The sequence below is a fragment of the Dendronephthya gigantea genome, unplaced genomic scaffold (assembly GCF_004324835.1).
Source record: "Dendronephthya gigantea isolate DGI-Jeju-01 unplaced genomic scaffold, DenGig_1.0 000083F, whole genome shotgun sequence".
Lineage (NCBI taxonomy): Eukaryota > Metazoa > Cnidaria > Anthozoa > Malacalcyonacea > Nephtheidae > Dendronephthya > Dendronephthya gigantea.
Window position 1 is genome coordinate 399,886 of NW_021163093.1, and position 11,181 is coordinate 411,066.

Here is an 11,181-nt window from a genome sequence, read left to right on the forward strand (position 1 = left end):
CGCACCAGAGTTGAATTACCTTTTTTTATACACTCTGTATAGTCACCTGTTGTGATGGCGTTTTTAGACACATTACAGTCACCGAATATCCCTGGCTTTATCTGAAACTGTGTTTTTCCAGCAGTCATCGCATACTCTTCCAAAGGGAAGAACGAGACTAAGGGGGAGCGTAAAACCCCTGCCTCCCTCCAAAAATTGAATAATATGGAATGCCCTACCACACCTTTTTTGACGTCAGACTATATATAAGACTATATAATTTTATTATATACACAAGCGCCAGATATGAGGTATGCTGCAATTTCATTGGTTGGCTACTAGACAGATATTAGCTCATATCTGTCTAGTAGAGAAAGTAAACAAAATGGCGGAAAGACTTGGGGAGTTGAGTGAAATAGAAATCCAAGTTTTAGTTGATAATAGCACATATCAGCACATATACGACTGGAGTTCGCAGAATAACTGTTAAATATACGTCCTTTGTAAAGGTCTATTCACACAATACGACTAGTAGTGGTTTTATTAACGAGTAACCTACAGTGCGATGCGAAATATGTGTCTATCGAGGATCTTACAATAAAGTATTATCACAGAAGACACGGTTATGCCGCCATTGGTGATTTGAATTATAAATGTAGCTATTTCTAGTGCGTGTGAAAAGTTATATAGTTTAAGATTTGTGACAGCAATGCATGAGGTTCTATACATGCTAAGCAACATATGACTCTTTACAGTAACCTGAAAACACGAAAAGGGACTGAAAATAGTCGCTAAATAATTGACAACAACAACTTACAACGCATGTATTCCAGTATGGTAGAAATAGAAAGCGACCACGTTGCTATATAAAATTATCTGTAAAACGTATTCCGTTAAATTTACCACGGACGCCAATATTTGCCAATAGGGAAGTAAGGGAACTATCACTGAACATACTAACAACGTTACAAATTGTCAGAGAAAGAGAAATCATTCCAAAAAGATAAATGTCTTACTCGGCGTCAGATCAGCTGTTAAAACTAATAATAAGGTAGCCTATTTTGTATGGTTTATAAATGCTTATATTAAACTAGTACTTGAGTCTCTCTGATATTTGATTCGTCACCTCCATTGTTTCTTACACCAGTTTGGCGTGGTTTCTCTTGTTGCTTCAAATGTGTTATTAATTGAGTTTTGCGTAATTCTGGTTTGCCAGCTGTAAATTCGTCCGCTAATATTTTCACTCGTTGTTTCAACTGTTGTTTCCACGCATCTTTCTGATCTTCTCCTTTTTTCGCCGCAACAATATTCATAATGTAAGGAAAAGCAATCACGCTGAACGTTGTGAGCAACTGGACTGTTGGGGAAACATCGGTGGCTTGAAGAACTCGAACAAGAGTGAGAATAGGATAAGCGGAAAGAAAAGTGATGAAAACTTTTAACGCATAGTAAAAAAGGCTCACATGATATGGCAGGAGGCATTCTCTAATGACATCGTAAAGTTCCTCTGATACCACGCACACAATCTTGCGATTTTCATTGCTGCTTCTTTCGTTTGCCTTGTTGCCTGTGTTATTGCACTTGTTCCCTGTACCTGTGTCACTCTTTTCTATATTATTGCCACTGTCCCCTCTCTTTTTGCCATTTTTGCTTCTGTTTTTGCCATTCCTGCCTGTCTTTTTGCCACTTTTGCCAGTGCCATTCTTACTTTTTTCATTGCCATTGTTTTCTTTGTTGTTGTCATTCTTACATGTCTTTTTGCCATTGTTTTTTCTATCGCTTTCTCTGTTATTTCCATTGTAATTTTTGAGGTTGTTATTGTTACCTCCCCTTTCACTATGCTCGTCGCATTGGTTCTCGTTGTAATCCTTGTTGCAATCATAGATCAGCCTCATCAAGACGACATATTGTTGTTCAACAGAAGTCCAAAACATCCAGGAGTAAAATGTCAGAATTGATGTATAAACAATGTAAGGGAAAAAGTAAACAATATTAAGGATTATTCCCGAGAGCAGCGGCATTAAAACATCAGGTATAGAAAGAACACAAATTTCCAATAAATACGAAGTAAAAAGAGTGCACAGGCAATAAATTGAAAACCATTTATTCGCCTTGATATTGAACATGCTAGATAAAAGAAAAAAAAGAGGATTGAAAATCAATATCACCATCGACATAATCTGCAATAGAATAACCAACGGAATGTAGACTAAGCATAATAAGCCAGTTTTTCCATATGTCACAACTTTAAGAGATAAAGAAACTTCTGATGCGGAGCAAACAGACTTACCAAAAAAAGTATTCATTGATTTTTTCCAGCGTTTGATGTTGAAGGGCAAGGTGAATACAGAGATGGCTGTGGAAGCACTTTCTTCGGGACACAAATAGACATTATTTATATCATATTCAAGATAGTGAAAGAGTTCTAAAAAACTTGCTAGAGGGTCAGTTTTGTGAAGTTTAGGGAAATCATTAGCATTAAAGAAGAACAATGGAAGAACAAGGAAGAACAATGCCCAAAGCGAAAAAGAAAGTACAAAGGGAACTGAATCAAACCGGTTTAGTTGCCAGAAAGTGAATAATAGCACGGCTACAAAAAGGCATCTCCGTACTAATGATTCGATTCTTCCATCACCATCCCAAAGTAACATGCGCAGAACAGATAGTATTGACATCGGACTTTCTGTTAAATTCTTAAAACCACTCGTTCTATTTGCCTTTTTCCACAAAAATGTTTCGCTCAAATATATCAGTATTGCATTACCACCAACATACAAAACGTATCTGTACACCAATAACATCGCTTGAATTGTGTTCAAAAATTCAGATTTAGCTGACCTCACATAACAATGATATTTCAGAGGAACATTGCTGACACCCTTACAGCATCTCTTTTGCGAGAGTTGGCTGGAAGTGTTGTCGAAACAGATTTCTTTCTCATGAAAAATAGACAGATTCTTCAAAAGAGCTTCAGCAATAAAATCTCCTGGTGATTCTTTACATGCCGCACAACCTAAAGGATTGTCTTTTACACGTAATCGCCTTGTTTTTCTCCCAATATTGAGACTCCAAGGGATAACTTTTATATCTAATTTCATTGTGAGCATAGCCAAAATTTCATGACCAACACTGTCTGTCCACATCCAGTTTAATTCATTTGTAGTAGAGTTGGGATCGTTTCGGGCAAATTGGAGATCAAGTTCTACAATATGAATATTTTTTTTTCGCCCTAGCTGCAGCAAAAACAACAAATCTGTTTCGTTGACGATCAAAATACAGTTCCTCTTCGTTTGACTTCAAACGGCTGTTTCAATAGAGAAAGTGTCATTTTGCAATCGATTGGTAATATGTGGTCCGTCATTATTTGCTGTTACCCAGGATATCATATCAAGGACAATGAGGACATATTGCAAGGATGTAATCATTTCAAGTTGATAAGTACTTCTTGTAGCAAGTGACAGCTTTCGTTTAAATCTATTAGTTTAAAATTTGAAAACATATATGGATGGCAATTATGGATGGCGTAATTGGTAATATTTCTATAAAAAGTTTATATAGGTATTGTTTATCGGCAACGGGGTCTCCGCCAATATATCATGGGCCTGCCCTCGTAGAGAGCTTTAGATTTAACTACGGCTCCCGCTACGAGATTCATCACATTGACGTGGTATATATTCGTGATACTTTGTACTGACGCCAGAGACTCGTAGCCGTCGTTCATCTGACTACGACATTTTAAGAAAACTTCGTAGTCCTTAGTCCTTACTATACGTGATTTAAAAAGCAATAAAAGTTGACATTTTCTCGTTTTTTTCCAGAGAATAATTTGAGAAAACTGTTTTTCATGACCGTGGCCTTTGATTATGTGTATTTTACGAAATAGTGGGCGTAAAATTGCCGAAATATTTGACAGGATAAACATGCATATATTATTGTGCTTGCAGTGGTTTATCATGCCAGCACGAAGTGGCGTATGCATACAACGTTTGTTTCGCGCCATAGTGACAAATCTCGTAGCCGTTGCCATAATCTAAAGCTCTCTATAGGAAAAAAAGAAGACAACAAAGTGAAAGAAAGCTTAATACCGCGTCCCCCGACGTATTGTATTCCTATTCCGCAAATGCGGGTTATAACCTATTTTTAGAGGAATAATTTCGCTCAGTGTTTAAATCTTTCCCACTGATTTTAGAACTTTGGCTATACCGGGTAGTATTATACATTTACTTAATGGTTTCCGTGTTTGGATGGCCTGATCCAAACACGCGGGAATGTTGCGAGAGTTAAGAAAAGCGCGCGAAACACGAGCCGAAGGCGAGTGTTTTGCGAGCTTTTCTTAACTCGAGCAACATTCCCAAGTGTTTGGATCAGATCATCCAAACACGGAAACCATTAAGTAATTGTTTTATAAAATAACAAAACATAATAAATTTGTTTTTAAATTCCCGCGAAATTTCCGTGTTTGCATGGATGGCCTGATCCAAACACGGGCTTCAACCAATCAGAACAGGCGTTATATACATGTTATTTTATAATATTATTTAATATGCCGAGCCATTCCTAGGCGACTTTGCGTCTGCTGCTTTAGTCGCCAGCTGTATGTGTTTAGCGTTTGAAATATATGCTTAAATACGCTTATACGACACCGCAGAAACTGGTGCTTATATGAAATTTCAACCCGAAAATCTAATCACTGATTCACAATTGTAGATTTCCGTATCGCTATCAAAGAGCGTACTATTGAATAAGTTGAAAAGTTCAATTTTTCACATTATGCATTCTCTTACGGCTCAAGACACACATCTGTAAAATAGCCATTTTGAGGCTTAACGTGTATACAAGTTCTTTAATTCAGACCATTTGTTTTTACCATGTGCAAGCTTTAAATCGTTTGTGCAAGTTTGTTTTTTTGTTGAGCATTTTTAAATCATAAAATTGGAAGTATATAGCATTAAAAATAGGGCTAAGTCTTAGGATGTAATTCCTGCGGTGTCAATACTAACAGACTGCATCGTAGAATGGAGTAGTTATGGAGTATAAGCCAATCACCTAGCAAAAAGCCATTTATGAATCAATCACAAAATCATTATCAACGTTTCGACTTTAATATCTTCATCAAGTAAACTCAATATAACAAGCTTATACTTATATACATCTTCCATGTTATTCATCCTTTTCAATGTTCAACCCAAAGGGGTACATTGTCTTAAATCTATTAATGTCGAAACGTTGACAATGATTTTATGATTTACTTATAATATATATATATATAGTATTGCTTACCAAAAATCGTCTACTACAGTCTATTTCATCCGCGTAGAGGAGGACCTTCAGGTGGTAGACACATAACGAAAAAATGCCGTTTAAGTAGTTTTGGTTGAAACGTGGGTGGGTACGTGGGCCTTTAAACAATTAATGCATCACCTAAGATTTTTTTTCGTATGTCGTTATCGACGTGAAACATTCTTTTGTGATCACATATGGAGACTAACAAAAAGGCCTTAACCGATGTTAATCACTTCACCAGCAGGAAACGATTTATCGTCTTTGTTGTTTTTCCCCGATAACCGAAACACATTTATTTCCACTTAAGAGTAACTTCAGCCTCCCCAGTTCTCGTATAGAATTCAGTAATATATGTTCTCATATGTCACTGACAGTCGGCGACGTATAGTGCGAAAATCTATTCAATTATGATCACCCACAATAGCCATCGCCTACCGTCGGTGACATATGAGAATCAGATTTTACGAGCTCTAGGACGGCAGCGACAACGGCAAACCCGTAAATATTTGTGTTGTTCTATTTGAGCCGAACGATTACTCGTTGATGTATACTTAAGTTTCCATTCATAGTTTGTTCTTTCTCTTAAACAGCCCTCAAGAAGGAAATGTTTAGCGAAATCATTTGCATCAGATATTGTTTGGAGCTAGCGCTGTTCAGTGCTGGTCGCATTCAGCGTGAAAATCTTGATTCAAACCCGTTGAGCTTTTAGCAACTACGGCATTGCACAAGCCCTAATTAAAATGATGAAATCCTCATTTTCCTTTTGCGTGGTAATTACCGCGGGAAGGTGGGAAGCACAGGGGTCGTTGACCGTGGCGCGAAAATGAAATTTATAGAATTTATAGAGTGAATATTATACACTTAATGTACGCTACCGCGATGGGAAACAAAACTTACTATCTCCCGAGGGAGCGCGTACATTAAGTGCTTTGATATACAGGGTGTATCAGAAAAAAGTTTACACTTGGGGAATGGTAGGGGCATCGTTAGGGAAATCTTTGGGTATGTGCAGGTAGCTTGCATGAGAATGAGACGTGTAATCAGAAGTGTAACTAGATATTCTTGTATCCTCAAACTCGCCGTGTGATTTTACTTATGTTTCGGTGTTTGCGGAGTTAAAAATTCATTTAAAAATCAATTTATTAATTTCTGACAATTAAAAGCCAACAGGCAGGAAGTTTTTGGCGCTGAGATGGACACGCATCTGTCCATCTTTCTTTCATCTATGGTTTGGCGCATAAAAGCGGCGGTTATCTACCCAGTGAAGTAAAATGAACGCTCACTCTGTCGGAAGTTTGAAGCAAAGATGGCGGGCACTGAAGCCTTTCTTGTAGGTATGATCCAGGCCTCCGCGCGGAAATTTCGTAGGTAAAATGTCGGCAATTATGATTTTTCCTTTGAAATTTCCGCGCCAGAGGCCTGGGTTATACCTACAAGAAAGGCTTCATGATCCGCCTGCTTGGCTTCACTCATTAATGAGGGAAAGTCAGAGAGTAAGCGTTCCAGTCCTATTTGAGTTCACTGTTCCCACCATAAAGTGCCACTTTTGCATTGATGCGTTCATGCATTTCCAAGTTCACAAATTTCAGTCTTAAATTCCGTTTTACTTCATTTCACAGATGAAAACTGGTTAAAACAAGCGCTGAACCCAATGAATATATTTTCAAATCGTAAAGGAAAAGCTGCAGAAACATTTAACATCCTCCGTGGACTAAAATTTAAACGATCAGAAGGTAGAATGCTGGGGGTTTAATTTCATTTTGAAAACACATTTACATTTATATAACATGATGCAAGTATTTACAGCATCTTGCCATTGTAAGCGCCACGATTTTCGGGGCTGACTGAATAGGCCATCAAATCTTCTCAAACTCATTAATAATTCATGAGCAAATACACCAATCGCAAACACACATTTCATCACGTGCATGAGTTGTGAAACCCCGGTAATAAACCAAAAATTGAATTAATAATTAAAAACTTAGATAATAAACGCTTACACAGAAAAAAAGAGTGCATTACAACATTTCTTAATTATAACTAGGGATCCAAGGATAGTGCAAAGTTTTCATGCCCTGTAATACCTAAGCAACACGTTTTCCCAACATAAACATTTTGACTTATGCCAGTAAAAATATAATGAACTAGGTTAAACATTAATCAAAAGGAAATTACTCAAAGTACTCAAGTTACGTTAGTCGCAAATACTGTCACTATTAAATTATAATTTAATTTATATGATGGCAACAATTTATCCGTCATTTCAAAAGAATAGCCAAAATAGTTGCGTTGTAAATAATGTAAATAAACCGCGGTGCATATTATGTCTATGATGTGGATACTTCGACGCGTAAATCGATACAAAACAATATACTTATAATCAATACTGTATACCGCCAAAATGATTTGATTACTGCACAAAATGCCCGTTTTGTATAGTATCATTTATGTACTGTATGCAGAATACCAGGTATCGACTTGCTATCCACATAATATATATTCGTCATTCGTGTAAGAGATTAGAGATCTATCAATACATAAACAACACAGCGTCGTTTCTTCCTAACCTCTTATGTAGCTCTATTTATGGAATAAACCTTCCAAATTATATTTGTGTCGAATTGAATGCTCGTAATTCATAACATAAGTTCATAAATCGCGTAGATTCTCAAAGAATTGCACGATTTTTACGCCCGGAATGTTTTGAAGCAATGCTCGTCGCTCCTCGTTTCTTTACATCGTGTGTTGAAGGCTCGACGGCACATGCGCAGTTGCGACGTATAGGAAAAAAATCGGGTGTTCCGGGGGCAAATCTGCGCAAATCCCTTTGAAACAAAACCCAAACCGCGGAAAAGCAATGCTTCAAAATTTACAATAACGGTCAAAATCCCTCAATATTTTGGTGAACTTAGCAAAAGGGATGTAGAGAATTAATAAATAAAGCAAGTTAAACTGATTTAAAAACTTTAAATTACTGATCATATACAAAAAGGTACTATACGCATAAATCAATCTACCCCCCGTAAAGTTTACACTATGACTGACTGTCTGACTGACTGACTGACTGACTGTCTGACTGACTTACTGACTCGTTTGAATTTTCGCCACTCATCACAATACTGCAAAGTTTCTCAAACTTTGCACTAAAAACAGCCAGAACAATGAAAGCTGTATTATTACCACAATTCTTAATTAACTATGCAAAAGTCAACACGGAAAATGCTTACAAATTTTAATAACGCAAAATTACACACACACACATTGCACTTTTTTCACAACAAACTTCACATCGCAGTTTACAAAATATGGCGTTTGGAAACTAACAGCATTTTTAGCGGCACTTTCTTCGTTAACAGAAGTTAAACTAACATTTCGCCTGAGAAGTTATTTCATAAACTCGTGACTCGTGTTTTACTGGGGTTTCCAAACACGTGAGAATAATTGAATTCACAAGACTGTTCACCAAGCGATTTTTATTGTTCTCTCGAGTATGTAAAACACTCAAGACAATAAAAACTACTCGGCCGTACCGGCCTCGTGTTTTCATTGCCTTTCGTGTTTTACAAACTCTCGAGAACAATAAAAATCGCTTGGTGAACAGTCTTGTGAATTCAATTATTCTCACGTGTTTGGAAACCCCAGTAAAACACTCGCACTCGTTTATGAAATATTACATACACAATTGAATTTTTCGTTCTACATCAGCTCTCTTTCTTATCAGACGCAGACTTTGACGATGCTCCCGGTAAAGATAAGACGATGTGCATTGTGGACAGCGGTATTGCATTCAATTCGCCGTATCCAGCAATGTTGCGACCAGAAAGAAATGTCGAACTCGTCTTGTCTTTCGAATTCAGTAAACGCGATAGAGACGAGCCTCCGTTCAAGGTGAGTATAAGAAGCTGAGTTCTTAAAATTATAGCAAATATTACCAAAATAAAATATATTAAAGAAAAAATATGAAGTAATATAGCTCAACACATTGTGTCAAAGCCATTTACATTCTGTCTCAATTTAACATATGACCGGTCTGACCATTTTGGCCGCTTAATGGAAAGCGCCCTAGGACTGGTTGTCAAATGAGACTGCTTAAACGATATTTTATAATTTTGCAACAGACTTAATGTCTTTCATCATTGAGCGAACTTCATGCAAAGATTAAACTAGCTTTACAAAGACATTTGGTATTGAACGAACTTGTGGATAAATAACCCCCATATTAGTCTTTATAAAGTAGGAGATTCCACAGGGGAGGTGTGCCCTCCGTACCTGACTGTCATTGAAATATGGATACACGATAACTTTCGGTACCGAAGATCGTGACTGAATGATGGTGTATTTTTCTCCGAATTAGGAACTGTTGAAAGCCGAAGCATGGGCGGAAAAACGTGGTCTTCCATTTCCACAAATCAAAGGGAACCCAGTCACGGAGGATCCTGAGATTCGCGAATGCTGTCTTTGAAAACAAAGATGACGTCAGATGTCCAACCATCCTGCATTTTCCACTTGTGAACAAGACATTCAGAAACTATCTTTTCAAAAACCAGGTATCAATAATATTAACTCAACGAAGATTCGAGCAAAGTCTCTTAGTTACTGGTAAAGACTAATGTTGGGCTCAAAAGTTTGCCATTTTGCCATGCTAGCTTCAAGCAAGGATCATTTTCTCTACTACAGCGAGCAAGCTTTATTTACTACCCATAAAGTTTGATGTTTAAAAGTGCGCCACCACCATACCTTGTTATAGAGTGAGTGGATTTTGCCCCTTTAAGTAAGTTTATCCCTGGATGTCTTGTAAATGTCATAAATTTCAAGTTGGGTGAATTTAAAATCGAGACACACTGATTTAAGTGCACAAGATAATCGTGGACTATAGTTGTTTGCTTTATGCTTGAAAGCAAATATGTGTGATTAAAAATTAATGCCAACTAATTTCAAATTTCATGAGACCAATGCGATGCCTTACAAAATCAATTCTTTATAAGAATTTAAATAAAACAAAGCCTTGGGATAAAGTGTTAAAAAACAGAATCGGTCGATCAAAGTAGAGCGAAAGAGATCAGCAGACTGGAGATCTTATAGAGATTTAAAGAATCCGATAATTTACCTCTTGACAAGGCATTTATATTTCTAGAAAAAAATTCCAAGAGTCACAAAGATTCCGCTGAAGCGAATGTTCAAACATTTTTATGACAATAATGAAAGAATGCAACACCACTTTCGAATATCAAGTTTTTACATTTAATTTTTCAGGGGTTAAACGTGTGACGATGGAGGATCGAGACTTCGCCAACTTCGATATCTTTGATGACGCTGACAAACCCTATTCAACCTTCGAGTTTCAGTACAAGAAACGAACATTTGATCGACTGAAGGAAATGATGAAATTCAACACGTTGTTGAATATGGATCTCATCAAGGAAAAGATTGCATACCAAGTTGCGTTGAGAAAAAACAATCCTCATTTGCTCATTTGAACATTGGCTATCTTTAAAACCAGGAACGGGGAATCAAGGAAGGGAACGGGGAAGGGAACGGGGAATGATAAAACCAGGAATGGGAAAAGCCGAAATCTTTAAAACAAGGAATGAGAAAAGCCGGAATCTTTAAAACCAGGAATGAGAAAAGCCGGAATCTTTAAAACCAGGAATGGGAAAAGCCGGAATCTTTAAAACCAGGAATGAGAAAAGTCGGAATCTTTAAAACCAGGAATGAGAAAAGCCGGAATCTTTAAAACAAGGAATGAGAAAAGCCGGAATCTTTAAAACCAGGAATGAGAAAAGCCGGAATCTTTAAAACCAGGAATGAGAAAAGCCGGAATCTTAAAAACCAGGAATGAGAAAATCCGGAATCTTTAAAACCAGGAATGAGAAAAGCCGGAATCTTTAAAACCAGGAATGAGAAAGTAAAGTAAAAAGC

General features: G+C 37.2%; 1 protein-coding gene across 1 annotated transcript; it reads left to right on the forward strand.

Moving 5' to 3' along the window:
- Window positions 1-6,568: 6,568 nt before the first annotated feature.
- Window positions 6,569-10,739, forward strand: LOC114533005 (cytosolic phospholipase A2-like). Its single transcript, XM_028554581.1, has 5 exons — window positions 6,569-6,596; window positions 6,882-6,995; window positions 8,984-9,150; window positions 9,617-9,716; window positions 10,516-10,739. The coding sequence occupies exons 1-5, from the start codon at window positions 6,569-6,571 to the stop codon at window positions 10,737-10,739; spliced, it is 633 nt and encodes a 210-aa protein (XP_028410382.1).
- Window positions 10,740-11,181: the final 442 nt, after the last annotated feature.

Bases quoted from the DNA above. Each gene is read 5' to 3' on its own strand.
- LOC114533005 (XM_028554581.1), top strand. From the start codon at position 6,569: ATGGCGGGCACTGAAGCCTTTCTTGTAG. The intron at 6,996-8,983 runs GTAGAATGCTGG...CTTTCTTATCAG, and splicing joins AAAATTTAAACGATCAGAAG to ACGCAGACTTTGACGATGCT. The intron at 9,717-10,515 runs GTCTTTGAAAAC...TTAATTTTTCAG, and splicing joins TCCTGAGATTCGCGAATGCT to GGGTTAAACGTGTGACGATG.